We start from the raw sequence: 26,551 nt of genomic DNA, 5'->3' as shown, positions 1-26,551 counted from the left end.
ATTTCAATAGACAGCTATGTCATACCGAAACGCTCTAGTTTGTAGCACAGACTTTCAGATGGTATCACTTACTTTAGGATTCCTTTAAAAGTATTTGAGTTTAGTTTTCTTCATGGAGAGGCTAGCCTGAATATTTATTTTTGCAGTTACTTTCTATTATTGATGTTTTCTTTAGAGCTGTCTGTGTGGAATGGGGAGGAAAAGGGCCACAATGGTGGTCTGGAGCTTAAGTAAAATACTTGAACCGGTAAGATTTTTGTCACTTGCATTGACACAGAACATGGTAATACAATATGACAACTATGGTGCTGTAAATTGAAGAGTTTTATTGCAGTCATGTATTTATATTCACCAAACATCTGTGTGACCTGTTTAGGAAAATTCTTATTTTTGTGCTTGAGCAGTCCTCAACCTGCTTTTAAATCGTATTTTTAAACTTTTCAAAATAGCTGAAAATCTGTAAAACTTGGGAGGATTTTCTTTTGAATCCCAAATTGCAAGGCATAGCTAAGTTAGGCCTTTAATTACTGCCCCTCATAATTTAGTTAAATTAGTAACTACTGCTGTGTTTTTCAGATTAAAGGCTCAGTTTTTCAAGGTATAAAGTATTACCAAGTCCCTTTGAATTGATAGGACGGGGATTTGTTGGAGATAACCTGTGCCTGATTCATACTCTGTAACTACCAGAGGAGCGTGCTCTCTGTTTGAAGCTCGCAGTGGCTTTGAAACGAGCCTGCTGTGTTGAACAAGGAGTCAGAGCCCTTTCTAGCTCTGAAAAAATCTCCTTGTGGTAATTGGTTCCTACTGTACCAAATGTCCGGGGTCAGCTGCATCAGTCCCCACGGTGGCATGTGTCACTAATGCAGATGTAAGAAATAGTCACAGCAGACAAAAGGCAGCTGAGTATTTGATGGCTTTTGAGAAATGTTTTCTAGCCTCTAGCGATACTAAGAAAAATTGCCCTCCAAGAAGCTTTGTACTTGTTGCAGAATGCTCATCAGCAGTGTCTCTGCTGCGGGGCTGCAGACAAATGAGTTTACATTGATTAGTGCTATTAAAGACACAAAATACTCTGTGCCATTTCATTTGGGGGCACTTGTTAGCCCACCTAGCTGAGGTTCTCATGGCCATTCCCAAGTGTTGACTGCTTTTAATGTGTGATGTGTTCTCAGCCAGCAAGGCATGTTGTTCATATTGTCACTGTTCTATATAGTTAGGGATTTTTTTTTCATCGAGAGTCCCTGCACTTTGTATGATAGTACGTACTGCATCTGTTGTGTATTTTTTGTCCCAGTCTTCATTTGCTTTGATCTGAATATTGGTAAAGGAAAAAATATTTTATATTTCCAGTGTTATTTCTTCTGTTTCAGGGAACTTTAGAAAAAACATGAAACAGTATTTTTAGTTGTTTGGTTTTTTAAAAGTTTTTAAAAATATTTGATCGCTCTGTGAGTGTCCCCTGAAGATTTACAAATATACAAGATTTTGGCATTTGTCTATTAGCAGTTTAGAGCTACTGATATTAAAAAACTCTTACAAAAGATGTTCGAAAGGTTTTGTTTGTTTGTTTTATTGGTTGGTTAGTGCTGCGTTTTGCTTTGGCTTTTTTAAGTGCAATTCTTACTCTGATTTTTAAAGGTGTGAATGTTGACGTTGCTAGTGTCTGAGGACTTACGTAAAACCTCCTTCCAGGAGGCACTTCTACTTAGAATAAAACTACTCAAATAACTTAGAGATTGTTTAAAAAATGATGTGTGAGCCCTGCATCAATGTTTTGGTAAACTGGATGCTAGGGCAGGAATACTGTGTCTGAACTCAAGATATATTTTCAATTTCTTGTTGAATGCTGAATGATCATTGGTGTTTCATGCAGTGATGTTTGGAAAAAAAAGATTGTCGTTATTTGTAGAAATTGTATGAAGGGAACAGAAAGAACTTGAAGAAAAAGGACAGGTAGCGCTAGATAAGAGTCTAAGCATATGACTGTTTTCTAAACAGAAAATTATCTGGCTAATTATCTGGCTAGAAATGTTTAGTCATTGTGCTCTAACTGCTGTCCTTGTATCAGATGGACATGCAATATTAAACAATTTAAGCACAACTGTACCTTGTTAGTAGCTATGTCAGCAAGGGAAAGAAGGTCAGAAAAATCTTAATACCTGTCAGACGCTATTTTATATGAAGCTGCAGCATCTCTTGAGATAACCATATACCCTCTGCATTTTCAGAATGCAGTAGGAATGTCTTCCACTTAAACATGTTTTCCCCAGAGACAAACACTGAGATGAAAAGACGCACTATTGACAGCAGATCTTTTCAAAGGTACTAAACCTGGCACGAAATGTCGAAATGTCGGGAGCGGAGTTTGTTATATCAAAAGCATGATTTGTATGGCTGCATACAGCCACAAGGTTACTTTGTCCCTCTCTCAGCTGTTCCATTCTATTTGTAATGTTGAGAAGGGGCTGGATTAGTCTGTCTTTACTTGGGTATCACCAGCACTTCACTGTTGAGAAGTTGCTGACTTTTGTCAGCATTTAGACAGAAGCTTCAGATAAGTGAGGAAACTCACAAAGAAGTATTTACCATATTGGTAATCTAAACTCATGGAGAATGTTTTGCCATAAATTTAACTGACAGGTTTATATTGGAAATGAAGCATGTTATTTTCAAAACTACCAGCCTATTTTTTGGAGAGTAATATAAATTCATATTTTGAGCATATTTTGGTTTATGTGCATTTCCATTATTTATATATTAAAATTAGATGTGCACAATTTCCAGCCTTATTATTTTGAATGGTTATTAAGAAATGTAGTTATAAATTATGAGTTATACAATACTTTGGAGTAAAAGGTGATTTTCATAATGTCTTTTCCCAACTTACAAATAACTTCTTTGCCATAATACAAACATGTTAGCGGAGCAACATGATAGATGTTTCTTTAAGTATCGTAGTAAAAGAAAATTACTTGTATTCTGAGGCTGTGGATAGTTTATGTTGTTTTGGACCCATTTCCCAAGCAGTGATCGAAAACAGATTACAATAACAATTATACAGTCAGAAGATGCAATATCCATTTCTGTTTTAATTGAGTGAAAGAATAATAAAAACATCATTAAGAAAAATGAGGTGGACCTGTCATACATGCTACCAATTTTTAGATGTAGAGAAAATGCAGAGTAACAGAAGTGTGAGGGTTTTTTTTTTTTATTTTCCTTTTTTCTTTTTTTCAAGTAGTTTATTTCTCAAGCTAGAAATCTGGATAGTAGACTTCATATGAGCTCCTGTGAGCAAGTATGCAGTAAGTAGGTGTATTGCTTGACAATAATGCTCAAGTTAGGCATTATCTGAGTGTATGGGTCTGGAATAATAATGAATGTATTGAGCCTTTGTGATGAAATTAATATGATCACAGTGTCATATTGACCTGCCAGCTGCATGAGCTTTGAGAATGCCATGGACAGGTAGAAAGTAGTAAAAACTACTTCCTTCTCTTTCAAAATGAAAAGCTGTGCTACTTCATGTAGTGAGAGTGTTTTGGTTTTTTGTGCCTTCCTCAAATGTGTGGACCTGAATGCAAATAAGAGTACTTGGTCCCTTAAGCCATTGCTCCTTGGGACAGACTCTCCTATGGCCCTTCAGCTACCTTGGCATCTCAGGGTTCAGATTAAAACCCAAAAGGCAGAAGGGCCCTGTGCCAAGGGGCCGTGCATCTCTGTGCCTCTTGCAAAGGGATCAGACTGTAGTTGAAGGCCAGAGGTTGAGGGATCCTGGCTCTCCATTTTCTCTGACTCCTAGAGCTGTAAGCAGAAGTGTCCTTTCTGCTGTACCATACATGGGAAGAGAGAGCCTTGCTACAGTAGCCTTGGCTCTAGTGCTGTATCATACAGCTTTATAAATCAACATTTGGAATGGCATCCGAAAGTGAAGTGGGAGCCAGTTCGGCCTTTGGAGCACAGATGTAATCTGCTTTCTTTGGCTAACACCTCTCAGTGAGCACATGCATTTGCACGAGCAGAAGTATCTAATTCTTCGGTGCAGTTCTGTGTACATAATAATGTAGCAATTCAGGTTGTTGAGCCCTAAAAGCACTGCTGACTCATCACAAGTGAATCCACACACTGAAGGTCAGCCTATAGGTAGGTCTTTTCTATCCTTGCCCCAAAATATTCCTAACTGGATGAAGTGTACTGTGCACATCTGAGAAAGAGAATGTATATGACTTTTGTTCCTTGACCTCATGACTTATTTGATCAAGATCTGGTAGTTATTAAACCCATTAGATTAATGTGACCTGCTGGCAGATAAATGTAAATATTCCTAAAGGACTAATATTTAAACTGATAGCTGTTAAATGTGTGATCTTACGTTTGTAGAGTGGTTCCCCCACAACTCTGCAGTAAGACAATACAAGAGAAGGCTGCTCAGAAGTTGCCCTTGGTCCACAAGGGTGGGAAAGATTGGAGTTGGAAGTAAAGGCTGAGCCCCAGAGGGCAGCTGCTGACCTGTAATGGGCTGTAGGTGCAGACTGTCTGAAGACTCTCTATTGACTAGTGAAAAGGGAGGGGAAGGGGAAGCTGGCTGCCTTCTGGAGGACAGAATGGCTTCTACATTTTCTCATTTGTGATTCTTCACTTATTTTTGCGCTGAAGATTTGATGAAGATTTCTGTGGTCTCCTTCTACCAGAAAAATACCATCTAGTAATGATATTGCTGTAGCAATAGCCTTACCCTTGCTGAAAGTGAAGGAGGATGAAGAGCTTCTTCAGTTACCATTGAGTTTGACAGCATTTATTCAGAGTGAGTTTAGTGTGGCTTGTCTTCTTGCGTGTGTACTTGTAACTTTTGCCCATAGCCACTTCTGCCATATCTGTTGGCATTGTCACTTAGAAATTAGGTATTCTATTGCTGCCATTATCTATAAGATACGAGGAAAGAGGCAGTGGTTACAGTGGTTGCAGATAATTCAGTTTGTCTCGATGTTGGAGCCTGCAAGTGGTTTTGAAGGCAGTGATATAGGTTGGCAGACATTTATCTTGTAACATGGTGAAGAGGTGATAAGATTTCTTCTTTTACTTGCCAGGGCGTGATTCACAGAGGAATGGACATGATGGAGAAAAGAACTTGCTGGTGGGTCCCAGTGGAGACCCCAAAATAGGCCCGAGTGTGGTCTGCAGCACTTCTCCAGAAATAAAACCTCAAGCCAGCTATGAAGGCTTTTCTGTTGCATTCCAGGGGACTTATCCCAGTACCAGGAGACTAGTTAATAGAACCTTCATTAAAATGCTTTTGCTAGAAGATGTTTTTTTGCTTCAAAAATTACATAATATGGTGGCATCTGCTAGCACCACTGAATTTAAGGGCTTATTAGTGGTTCCAGTTTTCAGGGTTTAAAAATGTTGGTCATTAAAAATAATTTTGGGTGGAACTTGGCTTAGAGAGTCTTAACCCCTTAGGCAAGTTCTATTACATTTTCGAGAGAAAGGAAACAGAAAGTAGTTCCCCAAACAAAAAACCCCTCACAAACCCTATACTTGTTTTCAAGTTAAAGAAACCAAAACCTGAAACTAACAGGAAATTTATGGCTTAAGATGATTTTTTAACAAAAAGTCATCTGATTTTAGAAGTGTTCATTCCACTGATTTTGAGTGAAAGGAGTATATTTTCCATTTAATTAATATTATGAAGTATGGCTGTGGAGTATTTTTTCTTCTTTTGTAACTGGGAAACAAGTTGAAACAACTGAGCTGTTTTATTTAGGAAACATGTAGCTGTAGTGTCTTCACCTTTTTCCTTTCAATTGGAATAGCTAGACTTCATTATTTTAAGTGTTCTTTTCCAACCTAACTGATTCTATGGTTCTGTTCCATGGCTTGGAGGGCTTGTGTGTGATTCTGGTGGGCAGCATGGTGCTGGTACCCCCCAGGATTCCTGCATGCCAGGGTGCTGCTGCACAGGGGGGCTGAGCTTTCTACTGGAGGAACCTAGACAGCTGTTTGTGCTGCCTTCTCACTCAGGCTCCCTCAAAGCAGTATTTTGAGCTCTGGGTTATCATTGCTCTCAGTTTTGCTTGTTTAATTGGAGAGGTGGGAGTGCTTTATTCTCCTGTTTAATTACTCTTGCCTCCTGGCTGCCCCGTGCGTGGCTGTCCCTGGGCTAACAGGGTGGCACAAAGCCCCAGTGGGGCTGCTCCTGTTCCCACTCAGTGAACTCAACAGGTGTGACAGATTCAAAGTTAGGGTTGAGTTAGTGCAGCTGGTGTAGCAAAGGGGATTTGTTACCAGAAACAGCTGATTCTCTTTGACTAAGAAAAGGTCTCATCTCCTGTGAGCAACGCTTCTGTCCCAGACGCTGCAGGAGAGGCTGTGCCAGAGGTAAACCCTTGGTGTTTTTCTATTTCTCATTTCTTGTTTGTCACAGAACATGCTCTAAATGTGGCTTTTATTTTTTACCATTTTTTAAGAAATTCAAGAATTATCAAATCAAGTTAAGAGTTTCATAGTATGTTTCTGTGGTGGGATAGTGGCATGAAATATTTTATGTTAAATAAATAACAGTAAGGCTGTTATTTCAGCTAGGAGAAGGATTCTTTGGGTAGTTAAGCTGTCAGAAGCAGAGGACATCTGCAGAGACGGTAGTGACTTATTTATAAGACTTCCTGAGATCTGGGATAGCTGCGATGGCTGGGAGACTGAAGCCACAGAAAGGACTGGAAGCTGAAGAAAGATGTAAATAATACCTTGTGGTTTGCATTTGCCATTGGCTAAAATATAAAATGTAGAAATGCATTTCCTGCCTACAGATTTATTGAATATGTAAAGCCAGAAAAAATAGCCGAGGAGGAGTAGAAAGATATTGTCCTTAGTTTTACTTCCTCTGGCCCTCCTAAGAAGAAAAATTCTACAATGTAATATTATTTAACATGATTTTGTTCCTTTGGCAAACACTGTATTAAAATCAGCTGTGGACTGAGCTCTTCTTTACTAAATTGCATCCTGGAACAAATTATTTGCAGCGGGCTTATAAAGCCATGAAGAGTAGGAGTTTAACAGCATCACATTACTGCTTATATGCAAAATCAGATATCTTGCATTTTGTCTAGAACACACTGGATAGCAGAGGATTAGCAGAAAGTAGGGTACTTGGTTTTAAACAAAACCTTTTGCTGTAATGAGGTGCTTGATGCTGCACAGGATTGTACGGTTGCAGAGGTCTGGGTACAGTCTCGTGTATTTGACACAGCGATTTCCCGCTGGCCGCCTGTCAGTGTGTGCACACAGCTTTCTTCACGTGGTTCCGAGTGGTTAGTGACAAACAACTGCAGAGTCATTCCTTCAGTCCCTATTAAAAAAGATTTACAGTGGAAGAATTCTCAGCTTCATAATAAGACTGTTGTAAACTGGTGTTTGATAAGTAAAAGGCTGAAACACAGTCCATTTACCCAAACCAAGCATTTATTGTAAATAAGTTAAGTGCCAACAACTTATATTCTGTCTGATTTAATTGTATTCATAATTTATGGTGTAACTTGAAAGTGAGCCTTAATGGAATGCCTCAAGCTTGCTGAAATGAGGGAGCTCTGTCTCTTCCACCTTATCACAGATTTGCACTGCCATAGGCTGAACCCGGGATCTGCTTCAAGCCAGATCCTTCTTGAGCATGAACAGTTATGTATGTGTGGGCCTGTGGAAACGATGTGATAGTGTTTGTTTAGCCTGTCCTTGTATCTCCTGCATCTGCAGCCCTCAGCTGGACTCTGCAGGATTTTCTGGAGAAGATCTCACATCACCATCAGCTGCAGATCTGTGCTGTGATCTAAACAGAAGTGGTGTTGAGATAAAAAAAAAAAACAAACTTTTTTCCCCAAATACTATTTGGCATCTTTCCTCTTGAAAAAGCCCCAGCCAACTGGACAAAGTACCCCACATTTTGGCGTGCAGTTAATTTTTCTAATTATGAATTTATCTTCTGTTGTTACATGTGATCTTAAAGGTCTTTTCCAACCAAAAAGATTCTCTGATTTTACGTTTGTTCAACTAATAAAGTCTTTAGTAGAAACCTCCTGATTTTTAACAAACCTCCTGATTTTTAACATATTAACTAGGTTTTAATTTCTGGTCACTTCAGGATTTGCAGTTTACACCTTTTTGAAGAAGTGGCAAACTAAGGCTTTAAAGCTTCCCTTTTTCTTTTTTTTTTTTTTTTTAATGAAATTAGTAGTGGGTTTAAGTTTTTGAAAAAGGAAATTACGGATTTGTGTTACACTTCAGGATGCAGGATGGCATCTTTGCTGCAGAAATTCAGGTATTTCTGCGTAATGAAAACGGTCAAACTGAATTGGCTTCTGCCTTTGCAATTAGAGCTGCAGGATGTGAAAAGGAGAACTGGCAAATCTCTCCTATGCCCATTTCTGCCTTTTAAAGCATTTTTCTCAGTTTAGCTTCTTTTTCAAATTTGTTTAGAAGAAAGGGAAAGACAGTTAAAATACCAAATCTGTATATGTAAGGTCAGCTCTACTGCAGTGCAGAGAGAAATAAATAAATGGACTGCTTTCCCCATGACTGCCTTTGCTGGATAGAGGTCTCTCTCTAAAGAAAAAAACAGAAGCAGATTAGGTTTAGGAAATGTTTGTAGTTTGATTGCTTCCTGTGGTTACTGCCAGTTATGGAAGCATGCTTTATTGTTAACTGTACAGAATCTCCATCTAGGTAATTTTCTTAAGACAATCCATGCTTTGCTAATTGGGCTTCTTAATTTCTCTTGTAGAGTAAGGGTCTCATCTTAGAAGTCCAACCAAAGTTACTTGTACTTCAGTGTTTTTTAGGTGTGTTTGGAAATAAGCATTTGTGGATTCTGCTCTTGCTATTACCTGGATTTTTTTTTTCTCTGATGGAAAGGCCAGCTTAGAGAATGGCCCATGTTGCAGTCTCTGCTAGGCAAAATGTTTTCTACATAAGGTAATGAAGAATTTTCAGTAGTTTATGAATTTTCAAGTAGATGTCCTGGTTTCTGAACTCCAAACCATAGAAATTTGCTTTGTCTTTGAGGAAGATTACTCTCCATGTGTGTCTGTTCTGTTTAAAACAAAACAAAAAAATAGCCAACAAACAAAGCCTAAAAACCCAAAGCATAACAGCAACAACAAAAACTTTATTTTCCACTTTCTTCACTTGATAAAAATCTCTCCACTGTAGAATGATTTCCTTTGGGTTTGACACCACCATTTGATCTCCGTTTTTAATAATTTTGGTGGGTTTTACTCCCAGAAGAAAACATGCTTATGCTGTGAAGTATTCCCACTAGAAATCTGGGAAGTCTTAAAACCTAATGTTACTCAGGGCAAAGAACTGGCTTTTTTATTAATTCCCTGCTAGACAACCCCTGTACAGTAAATCTTTCCATAACACCATGCTGTTGAAATTAATCAACTTGATGTTTGGAAATTGTTCAAATTAGATAAAATTAAATAACACCTAGATGGGACTCAAAACTTGTCCTGATGGAAGGAGATTTTAATCTAAAAAGACATGAATTTTATTGGTGCTTTTTCTTTCTAGTTGATCTTCATTTTATACTTATTAGGATGCACAAGCACTGCTCCCTATTTAATGGCTGGAGAGGTGGGTGGCTGTAAGAGCTCTCAGCTTTCTGCTCTGCCTGTGATGCTGCTGTGCAAGCAGACCATGCATAGAAATTAAGTGCCACTAGTATCATATCTATTACTTAAAAAAGCATGTGCTGGACCAAGTATTATTTGTAAATAAACAAAAGAAACAGTGCAGTAGCTTTTAATGCCTGCTTTCTTCTCTTCCTTCTAGTTTGTCATTAGAAATCTGGAGCTTTTACTTGGAAGTCTTAGAGCTGAAAATGTTTTCCAGGAAGCTGTATGATTGCAGGTTCATAATACTTTTAACTGGCTCTAAGTCCGCTTTTGTAAAAATGAATACTATATGCAGCAGACTGTCTCGGATTTTCACTTCTCTAATGAAATATCTATTTCTCTTTCCTTAATTTTTAAAGATTTTATTACTCTACAGTGAAACAAAATTATAGATTAAAATGGGCAAGGAGGAAAAAATGTGCATTTGGTCTCTTTGATACATATTTAATTTCTTCTTAATTTCTCTGGCCTTTAGAAGAATCTTGGGGAAAAGTGCAAGTGTGTGTACAGATTCTCTGTACATTGCAACTTTTCCGTGAAAGCAATAGCAGAGCTTAAATCTCATCTCTGATGTGCTTTAAATATGTATATTATACAGAGGTATATTGGTTGCTGCTAACCATTCTCTTCTTCTGGGTAATGTTTGGAACAGTTTTTCACTGCTCTCTTTCATTGGTTAGATGGAATTCTTGCTGTGTATGGATGTCCTTATAAAAGCCTTTCTGTAGATCTTGGTTTATGCTCCCCTGACATTTTAAGCTGGTGCCATCTCTATGGGGTCAGAGCTCTGTGGGAAGCATGAAAGAGCTGTTCATGATTCAGTTATGTTAATCAAAATCCAGGAGTAAAAGCCTGTAGTATGATTTGCGATTGCTGGTGATGTTTTGTGTGCATACTAGCTTTGTGTTTGTCCTTGAGGGAAACAAACTCTTTCCTTTTTAGCCCTCGGAAAACTGCTAGCTTTCTCCCTGTGTGAGAAGCAGTGCGGTGTGTCGTGTAGCACGGGCTGTGCAGCATCGCTGCCTGCAGCCTGTCTGGAGCTGGGGGAGCGGCTGTGCCACTTCAGTGCCGGGCCCAGCCTGCTCCCTGTGTGTGAGAGTGCACGGGCGAGGGAGGGTGGCAGCGACTCTGGCTGATCCCTCCTCAGGGAAAGAGCTCAGGAGCTCCAGCGTTTATGAGTAAGGCTGGCTTGCACTGCAGTAGCGCTGCATTTGAGACTGTTATGGATGCTTGGTCTCCAGCTCTCAGAGTACTGCTCCAAGTTCTTCAGCTGGAATGACAGTGAGTAGTGACTAACTTGTATTGCTCTCTAAGGGCCCTGTAGCGAGCTGGAGGTGTAATATATGCCTGTAGGAGCAAGCCATGATGTATATCTGCATGTAAAGAGCATGTTGGCATCTGCAGAAGTTTTTCCTTTTGATCCCAAAGTACTGAAATATATTTATTTTCAGATAACATTAAGAAGCAGAGAAGTTTGAGGTAGTGAGTTCCTTGGAGATACAACAGTTTAAACTCTCTCATGCGAAATAGAGAGCAAAGCAGTTGAAACTTCCTTGGAGTGAGATTGGCTTGGAAATAAGTTTGATTACTGTTGCTTTTTATTTTATTTTTAAAATCAGTATTAAGATTCCAGGTGCTATAGTGAGAGGCATGAGAATAGGTCAGTGTCAGATCACATCAGACAGATGTGGTAAGCTGCCCTTTGCTCTCTGTTTTTAAGGTCCTAATAGCATTTTATCATCAGTTACTCTGGGTCACTGAGTTCAGAGATGTTTTTCCAAAAGCTGTTTCTTTAGCAGGGTTCCTGCAAGCATGGGCAGCAGGAAGGGGCAGGAAAGTCATCATGGGCAGGAGTTGTGTGGGGTCCTTAGTGCTGTCCATAAAGTGCTATAATGTATGGCATCCATTCTGGCCTTTGAGATCCTGTGTGTACTCAGACAGTAAGGAATGAGTGCAGAGAATAGGTGCTACTCCTGTGCTGAAGAGGAGAGACTGTTGTATGACAAGGAAAGCTTCCAGCAGGAGCATAAAAGACAGTGTGACATTCCTCTCATCAGTTTGCTTCACCACCTTTTCTGTCTTGCCAAAATGTAATTTACACAACTGATATTACAGCCTCAGCATTTGGCCAATTACCTTAATCTTTTGCTAAGACATTAATAGCCCCATCAAAAGTGCTGTGACAGCCTGTATGTTCGACAGGACTGGAAGTTTGTCACTTAAAGAGACTTATTTTTGTTTTAACTAGTTAAATGGTGTATGGACAAATAGAATTCAAATTTTAACCTTTGATAGGAAAAGAAATTTTGTCACTTATTTCAGAGGAACATGATCACCCATGTGTTGTCTCTTCAGGAAAGCACCTAGAGGGTTTTTTTTTCACTGAGACTTTTTTTTTAGCACTATGTGTTAGAATTTGGCTGCTTGAACTTGCAATATGCATCAATTTAACCCAGAATCAAGCAGTGAAGAGGGAGCGGTATCAATGTGATGCTGTAACCTTCTTTCATGTTACTTTGAGATTTGTTTTAAAACAAAGAGCTGAAACACGTCAAGTGGATATTGCAGTGTGTAGCTTCTGCCGTTAGGATGTCAAATTGAGAGCCACTCTGTGCTAGATAGTCACTAACTGAGAATTGTGTATCTAAAATATATTTTAAAGTAGATCTACTTTCTCAACATTCAAGACAAGGAGTATTTAAGTTCCTCAGCAGATACTAATATGATGTATTTATTCCAGGGCAGAGTGACTCCTCTGAAGGGATACATAGCTATGGTTTGTAGGTATTAGGTTTTGAAGCTAGTGACCGTAGCTCAAAAATATTTAATAGACTTTGTGAAGGAAAACTGAAATGTGGCTTTTTCTTCTTTTTCCCTTAAAGAAGTGTCTGGTCCAGGAATACAGTGATTTGTGTCCAAAATTCACAAATACACTCAGATATTTTTTGTAGTTAATGTCTACTGGCAATGATTATATTTCATTCTGAAGAACAGGATTTAGAGGTGAACTTGCTGGTGACAATGAGCCTTAGATGGCACATTTGGAAAACTGCTTCAGGCTGAGATTTTCTGGCTTATCTAGGGACTAACAAGTAATACGTAACCAGTTAAAAAAATGTCTGTGACTGGAGGTAGACTGGCCTGTAGCAGGTGGTGGAAATGGCTCTGCAGTGCTGAAGGTTTTCAGTCTATTCCCTCTTCCTTCTGGGAATGCACTGTGGGGCTGTTTCCTGCAAATTGGCACGTTTCTATACTGCCTTCAGTATTGAATCCCTTAAAGTTCATGCCTCACAATTTATCTAATGCCATAGATAACTTGATCCTGTAACCACAAAAGTAGATTTGCAATAAAACACAACAAAATTGAATCTAGACCACCCCCTGAGTTTTTCACTTCTGTGGTTCCTCCTCATCCTTGATTCTTTTTCCAAAAGAGTTGTTCTCACACTCCTCATGGATGCATTGGAAAGGCAGCTGTGGGTCTCTCTGGGCCTGAGTGACCATCAGCTGCCAACACAAGATTATAATTTTCAACAAAATCAATTCAAAAGTATTTTCCTTGTACAGTGAGAATGGACCATGGTCTGAAAATGCTCAGCTATCCCAGGGTCCCTCAAGGGGACCACCCTCTGCTGATTTCTCCATACATTCACTGTGTAGAGAGAAGCAGAAATGGCATTTGTGGGTCAGGCTTTCATGTGGTTGAATATGGAGAAATGACTTGAAAGAAATAGGTACATTTATGAAACTGTAGCAGACTTCTGCAGTGTTGAAAAAGTCTTACTAGGAAGTCTTGTTCATCTTTGTGCTGGCTATGATTCTGTTCCTGAACTGTATTCTCTAGAGCTTTTAGTGTGGTTTTTAAATGAGTCAAGTGATGAGACTTTAGTATTTTCCTTGGAAAGCAAACAAAAGTTATCCCACAAGGAAGAAAGGCAGATTTCCATTTACGATGAGTCTTCTAGGAGGTGTGTTAATTTACGACTTTAATTAGACATGTATGACACAGTTCATGTTCTTCTTATTGATGCTTTGTTGGTTTTTTTTTGGTGTTTTTTTCCATGTAGGTTTGATGATTCCAGTCTTTTGTGTGGTGGAGCAGTCAGACGCCTCTCTTGAATACGATAATCGAGAAGAGCATGCTGAGTTCGTTCTGGTTCGCAAAGATGTGCTCTTTAGCCAGCTGGTGGAGACAGCGCTCCTGGCTCTGGGGTATTCCCACAGTTCTGCAGCTCAGGCACAAGGTATTCAATAGTTTTTTTCCCACTTCTCTGCACTGCAGAAGACAGCACCTGGGGTTGTTTGATGTAAGGAAAAAGTAAGAAAATTGGTAGCAAAACTTGGAAGTGTTTATATCAGTTGTGTTAATTGCTTAATCCTAAACTAGGTGTATAACAAGCCCTATGTTTTTAGCCTGTCTAGAAAGCATTAGCTAGATCTTGCTGAAGTGTGAAATCTGTTGATAATGATCAGTCAGGATATTCATGGCACGCTTGTTCTGCACCACGAGGCAGGTTGCTGCTTCGAGGAAGTCAGCACAGAAGATACAACATTTCGGTGTACAGCCAGATGGTATCCAGTATTCCTCTTTGTATCAGGGCAGTTTTGAACAGCATATTGTAGTCTTTAATTTTTTTAATTATGCATTGTAGATAATGCATTGTTTCATATATATGCGTGCTGTCTTTATGGTAAATAGTTGTAGGACTAAGTGTGCAGGCTGATTTTTGTTTTCACTTACCTACTATATTGCTGCAAAACCCTTTGTAAAGCACTATAGTCCCTTCCATTCAGATTATTCTCTGTTAGCAGCAAAATCTTAAAATAAACAAAGCTTCCCTCTCTCTGCCCAAAATATAAGCCTAAAAAAACCCAAACCTAAAATCATAATGTTGAGGGAGATGGGCAGGAGGTGGTAGGTTGGGAAAAATCTTTCCAGAATGAACTTCAAATTTGAAGAGGATTTTTAATACTAAAACAAGTTATTTCAGTGCTTATTCTTTTGGATGAGAAGCCTGTAAGTTTGTTTTCTCTCCATATCACCAATAAAACCTGTGCACATTCAGAGTAGTTTAAAAGCAATTTGCCTGAAGATTTGAATTTTGTCTGTTGATTTGAGTTGCTTTCTATAGTTAGGCATTTGAACGTGGGAACAGAAGGAGCAGTGGTGGTGCTGAATCCAGGAATTCCAGGCAGTGGTTAATCGCATGGGCTCCTTGTGCAAACTTCTGTCCAAGCAGGGTGATAATGATTCATTTCCTCTGTCAGACTGCTCTGTGAGAGAGGCTCAGATTCTTCATATAGGCAGAGTTTATGTACATGTGTTTATTTACACAATATGGTAGTAAAAGCCCTGCAAGAAGGTAGTTGTTTTGGTTTTCAATACAAAATGCTTTGTGTCATCTTAGGGACTCTTTTTTTCTGAATGTAGAAGGTCAGCATATCCCACTGTTTCCATCCTGGTGAGCCAGCTTTCTGTTTGACAGCACTATCCATCTCAGTTAACACAGTTTCTCATCATGTTGCGAGCTAACATGTGGAACATGCTGCATTAGGTGGCCAAGATTTGATTCTTGGCACTTGCAGAGGGGAATGGGCTTTGCAGAAAACCTGCTCCAAGGGGGCATGTCATCCAGTGCAGTGACCCACACAGGCTGAGCATCTCACTTGGGGGAACCTTGCTTTTGTGGCACTGCTCTGTTGTGGGAATAGAGGGAAGGAGACAGATTGACTCATGAAGGAAATTAGTCACTGTGCAGGGAGGAAATGGCCACTGCGTTTTTGAGCTTTAACAGTGAGCAGGTTCAGATACTGATCTGTCGCTTGATGTGCTGCTCCAGTAACTCCACTAGAAAATAGAAGTTGAATCTCTAATTTTTGCAATTAGTCTAAAAGAAAAGACTAAGGTATTTTCATCTTTAAGGCAGCTATTACATTCCTCTAACATCTCATGGTGTAATATTGAGAATAATAGAAAATACCTTAAACATCCATCAGCTAACAAATCTCTTGGTCAGGTTATTTACCTTCACACTGAAGGCCAGTCCATCAATTTCTTTTAGACATCTGCGACAAATACTGCAGGCCATGCTGATCTTAAGGTACGAAGCTGAAGTATGCAGCATGTCCTGCAGTATCTTGGCTCTGTGCTAGCTGTCTATAAGCTGAGGGGTGAGGTACAGGTGGGGACAGCCAATAGATTTCTGAGGTTGTTTTGTTTAATGTGAAAATTTATAGAATGTAGGGCCCTAATTCGTTACCTAGAGTTGACAGAAGCATGCTAGTAAATTGCAATTATAACAATCTGTTTGGGAACACAACTTTCTGATATTAAAAAGGTGGGAAAAATAAAGCTATTTACTTCATTCATTATGGTTGTAGGACAAGTCTGCTTCTGTTCTAGTGCTTGGAATTGATTTCCATTAGCAAAACATTCATAAACGGTCACTTAGTTCTTTTTTATGATCAACTGAATTACAGGATCTGCATGAGAGGTTGAAGGTCCTCAGGTGCATTTTTCAAAATGCTCTGGGCATCATGCTCTGCAAAACAGTGACATGAGTAGGTGTCCCCATGTCCTCCAGGGACAAAGTAAATGAGTTTGTCCAAGCTTTGGTATTGTGAAAGCTGTCTAAGCTGTAACTTGGCATGTAACAATTGTCACCTTTTGAGTTGGGAAAGTGCTTTATTTCGGTCCCATGACACTGAGGGGAATAGCAATTTCACTTCATCCTGCAAGAAGCATCTTGCCTTTGCCTGTTCTTTTAGAACAGGGTCTTCTGTGGCAGATTGAAGAGCTGGTTGGAGGGGAAAGTAGAGCTGTGGCAGAGGAGAGAATTGCTGTAGGATTTCACTCTGCCTTTGCTGCAGTTCCCCATGGCAGCCGGCAGAGCTGCTGAGGCTGGAGTTGGTGTGTGCCTCGTGTGCAGGGCCTGGCCTCGCTCTTCCCAGCTGTACAGCAGCACAGCAGAGCCTGGCTGGCAGAAAGGAAACATGGCACAGAGTGGTAGGTGGTATGTGCCTCCCTGAGGGGCCCTGCTGTTGGGCTGCAGCCTGGAGCTGCAGAGCTCCCCCAGGAGTGATGCTGTGTCCGAACATTTGAGCTGCAACACGCACACAGTGGTCAGCTGGCCTGAGCCTCTTGTACTGCCTTATGGTCACTTGGCTTATTATGGATCAGTTTTATTCCTGGCTGCTCAGTAAATTGGTAAGTCTTAGCACAAACAGTGTTGGAACAAAAATACATCAGGAGGTATGCATGAAGGTGGTCCCATGCCTCCCTGGAAGAAGCTCTTTATCCCCACACAGTTTGGGCAGAACACATTTATTCCACAAACAGCTGGTTGTGATTTTTTGTTGATGGTGGTGGGAGCAGAGACTTTTCCAGTGAGTGCTGCCCTTGTGAAACTTCCCTTTTCTGACAGGAGCTGTGAAATGTCTTCTGGAACAGCATGGGAATTTGTTAACAGCTTGGCACTGGGGTGTGAAAGTTGGTGGTGTAAATGGCAACAAAGGTTTAATAAACATTTATGTATTTTTCTTTCATCACTTGAGTCTACACCTGACAGTAGAGAACCTGCTACATGTGCCTTTTAGAGAGGAAAAGAGTCATGCTTTAAAGGGACACCTGTTCTATGTGTAGTTTAATAAAGTTTACGTGCCCTGATGAATTTTTTTCTTGTGGGTGAGGTATTCTAACGGGGCTGTGCAAGAGAAGGGAGCTGGTAGGAGGTACATAGAATATACAGCGCTGAGTGCTGAGGCCAAAGTATGAAAGTAGCTGCAATCTGGTGTACCCTGCATGCTCTCCTGTGGCTTTGGGACCTGCTGTGAAAGCTGATTCCCTCCTCTGTGGGGTGGAAGAAGAACAGTGTTAGTTTGATGCTTTTAGCATTTACTTTCTTAGAATCCGTGTGAAAAAGAAAATAGTGTGATTTCCTGTGGATGCACATTTTTTCTTTTGACCAGTTCCTTGTTAGCTGTTGTGAGTGTGTACAGGGAACTGATGTGCATTGTTGGCAGAAGTTAGCAGAGCTGACTGGGCCATTGAAATGGAGTTTGCCTTCTCTTCTCAGGTACTGGAGCTGGGTGTGTTGGCAGGGCAGTGTGGCGTGCCTGCCCTGGCTGCTCTCTGGGGGCAGCTTTAGCCAGGCACTGGCAGGATGGTTGACTGGGTTACCTGCTGTGTGTGGCCATGGCAAGGAAAGGAGTGAAGAAGAGTGAAATCATGCTCAGATGTCAAGTTGAAGAGGAAGAGGAGTGAGAAAACAGCGGAGGGAAGTTATCACAGGGCAAGAGATCCTTCCCGTCCCTGTCACTATAGAGATTGTCAAGCTCTGGTTCTTAAGCAATGCATTACCTTGAGCAGGGCCATTGCAAAAGTTAGTGCCTTGCATTTATGCCTGAGACCTCTCTTGTGCCCAGTTTCTTCTAGTGCTCTCTATAGACTGGAGAGGGAGGAAGATTTGTGCTTGCATAGAGCTGTGTGTGGGTGGTTGGAGTGAAAGGCTGGAAGGAGAGGCTCGCAGTGGTTGGTGGGGAAGGTGTAGCACAAGAACAAGGCAGGAAGAAGGTTTTAAGTATCTTGTTGTGCCATGTGGAATTGCAATAGCTGGACTCAGAGGTGAGTGATGCTCTCTGGGGGTTGTGGCTTGGTGAGCAGAGATCAGACATTTCAGCCCTGTCAGCCTTGCACCACTGGAATGCAAAGGAGGAGAATTCTTTTGGGCCAATCAGTGCCTGGCCAGAGTCGCTGACATCCAGAGGTATCTGAGGACCTACTCCAGCTGCCTGACTGAAGCTCTGATATTGCTCGCAGCCACAAGGTCAGCTTGGCTTTGGTGCTTCTACAGAGAACTGTGTTCTGGAGCACTGAAGGAGCTGTCTTTACAGTCAGCTACAGCAGGAGAGAAAGGTGGCTCTCCTGACTGTGTAGGAAGGAAACCAAGGCACAGACACATTGAGAACTCTCCTCTGGATTGTTAGTGCACGTAGCTGGGGCAGGAAATAACCAAGGCTGCAAGTGTGTTCGTTTCCTTCAAGGGTTTAAATGTGTGTGCTCAGCCCTGCTCGCTGCTGTTAATTGGAGGCCCCTTGCACTTGTGGCCTGCTTTTCAGTATTACTTCAAAGCACAGACCAGATCTGTGTGACACAGTGTTGTTCAGCCAATCATTCCAAGCCCCAGGCTGCTGTGTGTAAGAATGTGGCAGCCAGAGTGCTGTGCTCCTTCTCTCAGATTAGCCTTTGTGAGAGCAGCATGACCATCTTGCCCCTTATGGGATTATAACCATGTGTACAAATATTTGAAGGGTGTAAATACCGATGAGAGAATGGATTTGCCTAAGCTGGTACAAGAGGGTAGGGCTCTGAGGCAATTGGAAGGACCTGAGCAGATGATTAGTAGGGAAAGATCCTGTGAAATATTCCCATCTGTGCTGTCTCCAGAACCACAATAGCTTCCAACTGAATGTCAGGTAAAGGGAGAACATACCAGCTGGGGACTGTATTGAACACACACGCACAAGCTGGTTTTATATTTCTGTATCAAGAAAGGTATGGTAAAAGTGTGGTGAAACCCTGCTGAACTGTGCTTGATGAATACAGCCAAGTTTGCTGTAGCTGGGAAGACCAGATAAGCTATATTCTACACAAGTGCAAGGTAGCAGTACAGGAAAAAATGAGAGGAAACCTGAGTTCAGGTTTCTTATGTGAGTAATGTGCAATAAATTACAAGGCTGCTATAATCTGGGATCTTCTGACCCCTCAGCCCACTGTCACTCATGTCTGAGTCATGGTTCCCTGTTCATGTGATCAAAGATTTTCTAATGAGAAGAGTTTAATAAATCGGAGTGACATTGGTGATATAATACCTTAAGTAACAAGATGGTACAGTGATCAGTCAGATAACATTGGGTAACTTCCTGACTGTCACTCCTTAGTGCCACTTTTTACTTTTTCATTTTAATAGAGACAGCATGTTGGTCTCACTTAACTGAGTTGTCAGTCTGTCGAAAGCTGCTGTATTTCTCTAAGCTCAAACTCTTTTGCACGGACTATTCTCACCCTGCTAAACCAAGATTTAAAACAAGCCACCCCAAAAGAAATGAAAGAAACCCACCCGACCCTCTTCACACCTCTTCTAATCAGTTCCGTTTTACACCATCTCTAATTAACAGCTCCTTACCTTTAGTAATCCCCTTTGTCCCCCTTGCCTCTACTGCAGATATTTATAATGGGTAAACTCTTCTTTCTCCTCTCCAGTTTTGCAGTGGCATTATAAAAGGCCCAAATCAAATAATTTAGCAGTAGTATGTGTGAGGGGTGCACCTCGTACTGACATCTTGCAGTAAACTGCTGTGCAATTCCATGACAACTTGTCTGAGATTGCTAAGCAGACTGGATTTCTTGCAGTGATACTCAGCCATCCAGATCAAAGTTTTCTTTGTAAAAGCTGCTCCTTCTTGAACTGTTCATTGCTTGAGTTGTATTCTTTGTCTTTCTCCCTGATGTTTGAAAAGAGGGCTAAGAACTTCTCAAATATTTATTTCTCTCCCTATATACATCATTTACCAGCAAATCACTGTTTTGTCTACCCTACAAAACTTCATGACAACTGTAAGTGAAATTCAATTAGCCAGAACTATGAGACAAAGTCACGTTTTAATGAGAATATTGAAAATGTCTTCGTTCTTTGTGGGTTTTGATAGGCATTTCTGTGCATAATGGACACAGGGGTTGAAAGACACTGTTGTTAATGATTCAGCATCTCATGCCATTTCAATTAAAGCCCTAGAATTCTCTTTGAGAGTTCTTCAGAACTCTTAAGAAATCTTATGTAAAAAATAAAAGAAGCAACAAAGATTGAGGCTCCTTGTATTTGTAGGCTTTGCTAAAATTAGTGTTGCATTTTTTATGGAAAATGTGACATATAAAGAAATGTTAGAATGTCATATTTATAGATACATAAATGGAATATATTAAGTTTTACTTTGGTTTATATATAAAAACGCTTATATGGTATATTTATAATGTAGTACACACACATTTTATACATATACATGCATTCAAATATATATTTATATAAAAGTGTAATATATATGTGGAAGCAAAAGGTCAGAATTAAATTAATGAATTAATATCAGATTACTTGTCATCCTTATTCTCCATTTCTGCTGTTATTTAAAACAACATCATTATCACAGCAGCATGATTTCCAGTGAATATCTGAGTTTTTGATAAGCTCTATATGAAAGCTCTTAACTTCTGACTAGTGGTCGGGAAGTGTCTGTCTTTCCTTTTCTTCCTGCCACCCCACCCCAAACTGGCATACGAAAGTTAGCATGTTGATCAGGCATTCTGATCCCAATATATTATTTACAGGATTCTTGTGATGGAACAAAGCCTTCTACAAATAATAATCTATTTTTCTAGATGGCAAACATCTGGGTAGTATAAGTAAATGGGTAATTTATTAGTGTTTGAACAGCTTAAAGGAGGGTAAGTAAAGGTAGCCCTGAACAGCTCAGCACTTGTGACGCTGCTTTCTGTCTCATTTGCGGTCTGTGACTGAGCACAGCAGGCTTGTAAGCAGGAGAGGGGGCAGGGGGAAAGGAGGGAGCAGAGGGGACACAATGGGCTTTGGGTGTTCCAGTGAGACTCTTTCATCCCTCTCTCTGTGAGATCCCACATACCTGCAAAGGGACTTCGGAGTTGAGTGCTTTGGAGCACATCACATTTTGGTGGCAGCTCTGCTGATTCCAGTGAACCTGTTGCAGTGGTGTGTGTGTCATTTGTTTGTTCCGTAGTGACAATGGATCAAACTTGGGCTATGCTCTGGGAAGAAATCATTAAACCTTTTGTTCTTGTCTCCTTTGTTTCTGAGCCATATTGCTCGGGCTGAACAGTGCATCAGTGCTTTAGTTCGGTGAGGGCCACGTTCTTTAATGCTTTCCATTCACTTTATGTTGCAGGCTGCGTGCAAAAAGGTAACACTGCAGGAGAGAGGTTTATTGAAGCTTTGTACTCTTCAGGGAAAGATTTGCCTGTACTCTGTCAGTTTTATAAACCAGTGAAGAAGTGCTGGGGAAGTGGAGCCACAGGCTTTTTTGTGTAACAGCAACCATTGCAGTAGTTTGAGGTGAAAAGAAAATCAAGTTCACTCTGAAAGGTCTGTCTGTACTTGATTTAAAACTTAGACCAGTATATAATAAATTTAGATTCGTCCTGTTTCCCTTCCCAGCCTCTCAGCTAAACCCATTCTCTTCTAGTCTGAGAAATACTACTGGTTTTGACTAAAACTGAGAAATGGTCTTGATTAGTTTTAATTAAAAATAAAATTTTGTTGTCTCTTTTTTTTTTCTTCTTCATGAAGCTGAAAATGAAGCAGTGCTCTGTTTAAAAGTGGGAATAAATTAGGTTAGGCTAGGTCTTCCCCTGTCCTGAAAAGGAAAATGAGGTGCAGTTAACAGTCTGCTAGCTAACAAGCTAAATATTTAAACATTCAGTGGGATGAGCAAAGCTTGGTGCTGGTTAACATGTTAGAATAGCTCTTTTTTTTTCCTTCCTTCCTTGTTTTTTCTCTTTTCTTTTTTAGATTTTTAAAATATTCTTATCTGCTGATTTTTTTTTTCCATTCCCTCCTCTAGATAAGGAAAGCAGCCGTTTAACCCAGTGGCATAAAGAGCTTGTCTTTTTGTTCCAGATGCAGACTGCCCTGCCCCATCTGCCTTCCCCACAGGCACACAAAACCGAGCCCACCCCCAGCTGCTTCTGTCTTTAACCTGACAGAGGTAGGGCACATCCCCCAGATCAGCTTCTGCTTATTTAGAAGTAAATCCCACCTTTCAGAGTTCCTGGTTTGCCTTGGGTGCAGGTTCCCTGTGCAGCATTCGTGATGGCTGTACTGCTGGAGAGAAAGCAGAGCTCTTTCTGCTGGGTGGTGTCTGATCTGACACATTTATCATCAGTGCCCCATTCTGAATCTTGCTGCTCGTGTTTGGGGGAATTGGTTTGGGCATGTGGAGAGCAAAGCTGCTTGGCTCCAGGGAAGCTTGTGGTGTAAAGCAATACTTCTCAGTCCCCTTTAAACATGTAGGCAAACTAAGTATGAAAGCCATTTTGGTTTTAAACTGAAAACCTAACAAAGTAGGTGTAGAAAATCTGAGGAGGCTAAACAGATGGTTTAAAATGGCAAAAGAGAGGCCAGCACCCTGACCCCCTGCTCCAGTGTCTTCTGTCTCTTCAGGAGAGATCCTCCTGGCAGTGACAGCAAAGGGTCAGTTCAGACAATTTCTCACTGCTGTACATGAGCATTGTGGAGAGGACCTGGCTTTAATCCTCCTGGTCCTTGCTGGAACATAAATGAAGCTGTCAATCAGCTGATGTGTTTGACATTTGGGTCCTTTCATACCGGTTGAATTTTACAAGGGCAATCTGCCCTCTTGCATTGTTTGTCATCAGGGGTCTGCAGCAGATTAAATGGCTGCATTTAATGGAATGGAATGGGAAAGGATGAGCAGAAGACAATGCTATTAGTGACCTCCTTTTACCTACTATCCTGCTCACTGGAAACCCACTCAGAGAGTACTGGTGAAGGTTCAAATTCAAGCTATGTCTGGGAGAAGTGGGTGTGTGTACCCTCCTCCCATCCACTGAGCTACCTGATTGTTCAGGCTACATGTCTCTTCTTTACTGGTGGAGGGCTTATGGAGGATTGCTCATACTCTATCTTTTGGCCAGTAAATACCTTTCATTTATCCAGACAATTTAAAATAATATATGTTTATATAGGTGTGATTAAAAAAAAAAAAAGGCATTGCATGAGGTTGGATGAGATGAGGTTGGGGCATTTTTCACTGTGTATTTATGGGCAATTTTACTTTCGACCTTATTCCAAATGAAGAATAATTCTTCTAGAATGAAGTAACTGTCAAGAAAGCTAGAATAGCCCTGGGATCTGAGGTCTGTATTTTATTCTGTTTTTACTTCCCATACTGTTTTGTATGCATAGCACCTTTGTCTTCACCTGGCTGTTTCCAAGTTACCAACAAAGAGTTAGATTCAAACAAGCTAGGAGGAGGATGCATGTGCCAGTCAGGATTCACAGCTAAATTGCTTTCATACTTTGTTTTTATAATATATTCACTGCTTAGCCACATTTTGGCCTTTTTCCTTTTTCTAACAAAAATCATTATGTGGTGTAGCTGGTAGATAATTCCTACTTTTACAGAGACAACACCATGCTAAAAATGTCCCTTGGCATAGGGATTGTTAACCGATGGCAATTTGTCTGCCTTTCTACGTATGTTTTTCTTCGGTACCAGCTATAGAATCTATGAAATAATCTGTGGGGGAAAAATGTGTTTATCTTGTGTTGAAACTGAGATGGACCAAATGCTTGAAGAAAAAATTCTATCAAATAATGAGCTATAGAGAATACTGTATTTTTTCAAGATCCTGGAAAGAGATGCTTAGGCAGTATTATGTGGCAGTCAGCATGAGAATATTGGCATTTCGTGAAATGCTACCACAGAATGTGCTTCAAACATCACTATTTATGGATTATATACATGAATTTATATATCCATGTATATAGATAAGATCAATTACATAGTTTTAAGCGTTGATGATGTGTCTAAAAGCTACATGCATTACAAATATAAAAGTTTCCTTTTCTGTGGCATAACTATGGAGAACGAGTCTTGCTTTTCTCAATATGAAAGCTGTATTTGTTTGAATAATGAAATGAAGAGTGGTATTTTGTTAGTGATTATTAATAGAGTATTATTAATATTTTATTGTGATGCTTTCAAATAAAAGACTACACCTACTAGGGTTCTTTTAGGGGGTGAGGTTGTTTTTTTTTTTTGATATATCTATTAAAAGAGCAGAGCAGCACCATATATTTGCAATTTCTGATCACTAAAAATCCTCCCTGCCATAAATGTGTATGTGAAGTTGAGAACCTAATTAAAAGATTAACAGCATGTACAGTAATTTACCCAAAAGGCATGTGTTAATTTGTTAAAACACTAAAGATCTTTATGCTTTCTTTTTTGATGCTATCAAAATATTTTCTGTGGAACTGGTTGAACCTGGTCTCTTCATTATAAATTCTTCTGCAGAGTAAGACAACTTAATTTCATATCTAATTGCATAAGGAATTATAAATTATCTTTTCTAAGAGACCTATGACACTAAAACACAGAATGAACAAATAAAATGGATTTGTTCTAGTACAAATGAAGATATATGGCAGTATTTTTATTACAGACAACATTTGTTTGGGCTGAGTGTATGAATATTTTACAATAAGATGCAAAGTGCTATTTGTTGAGCAGTCATTCTAGCAATGCATCTTATGGTGTTTTTCAACTAATTGCCATGAAGAAACCCAAATCAACAAAACCCAGGCCCACCCATAAAATAAAATCCTATGCAGAATGAGATAAATCTGTTCCAAGGGAAATACATTTTATGTGCATTTATAAAAGTGGGATCTGCTTCTTGGATCAAACATACAACTTTTCTTTTGTTCCCAGAGGAAAGACCTGTTGATTCCAAAAGTGTGCTTTAGCTCAGCAAGAAAGTGACTTGCTGCATGTAAAATGATTTCCAGAGATACTGCAGTGTAGACTGGAGCACACAGGTGAAGGATTTCATGTCTGGTTTCTCTTGGGCGTGATGTATAGAACAGTTTACTGGATGTGGGGCATTTTTCTGATGCAAAAGGAAATGTAGGTCCTGTCCTGGCTCCATTGGTTGCCATTCTGAGGGGTTGCCATTCTGCTGCACAGTTAGGATGTCCCTCCCTCCTGGGGACTTGTGGAATCCTGAGCAACTCTGCCCTCCTGCCTTGAAAACACAGGAGGTTGTCTTTTGGAAACAACAGGGTGTCAGACAGTACCAAGTGACATCGTAATCTGAGAACTGAATATTAACATTATGGCAGAATTCAGTAGAAACTGGTATTTATTAAAGATTTGTCTTTGGTAGCTTCTTATAGAATTGTGTTCTGGCATTGAAAGTTTAAAATATTTTATAGTACATTTACTATTTTGTACTGCCCTGTGTCAGTGTTGGTGCCAAGGCTGTTTGAATGTTACTGAACATCTGTTTAACTAGCTTAGATTAAACCCTAATAATTATTTAGTGCAAGGAACAAATTAATATTACACTGATCTTTGGAGGGTTGAATTAATAAATTTATCACAAGGATTAGTTTGAAATTGCATAATAGAGATGTTCTTTTATTTATTTATCCAGAAGTACTTTTGTTATGAAGTTTACTAATACAGAGCTGCTTCTGTCAAGCTGTTATTCCTAGACACTAAAAGATCAATGCCAAATTGTCTAAATCCCGATATATTGATGGATTTGTGAGTTTTCTAGAAGGGGGACAAAAGAGCAGTATGTCACTTCATAAAGTTGAGTAGGAAAGAAATGTAATAAATTTAGCTAGAGAGCTTCTGTCGTCTCTTTTGAGTGGTATGAGACAAAAAATTCAGCATTTATGGTGAAATGTGGATTACCCTTTAAAAAAAAAATTACGCCTGATAATCCAAAGTGGTTTCAATAACAAGGTTAAGGAACACTTTTGTAATCATACAAACATGAGATTTTTTTTCCCCTTAGCTTTCTGTAGCTCTGTATTAAAACTTTATTTTGCAAGAACTTCGTATGCTACACAGTTTCGAGTGTGTATCCGTACAGGAAAGTAGGGAGAGAGAAAGCAAAAAAGAAGAGAGACAGAGAGGTTTTTCTACACTCTGTGTAATAGCAATATCATGACTTTGTGAGGGACAGCAGTGTGATTTTTGGTGTGTAGTAAGCACCAGCACCAGGTCACTGAGCAAATCTCTGTCCCACTCTTCTCCTTGCTGTCCAA

General features: G+C 40.0%; 1 protein-coding gene across 1 annotated transcript in view; it reads left to right on the top strand.

Moving 5' to 3' along the window:
• The window catches only part of SATB2 (SATB homeobox 2), a 127,809-nt gene that overhangs the window by 5,967 nt on the left and 95,291 nt on the right, over positions 1-26,551 (top strand). The window contains exon 2 of the mRNA XM_059476436.1: positions 13,733-13,909. Coding sequence (XP_059332419.1) covers positions 13,733-13,909 — 177 coding nt within the window. The remainder of the gene's footprint in view (positions 1-13,732; positions 13,910-26,551) is intronic.

The sequence above is a fragment of the Ammospiza nelsoni genome, chromosome 7, assembly GCF_027579445.1.
Source record: "Ammospiza nelsoni isolate bAmmNel1 chromosome 7, bAmmNel1.pri, whole genome shotgun sequence".
NCBI lineage: Eukaryota > Metazoa > Chordata > Aves > Passeriformes > Passerellidae > Ammospiza > Ammospiza nelsoni.
This window is presented reverse-complemented; position numbering and strand designations above follow the sequence as displayed.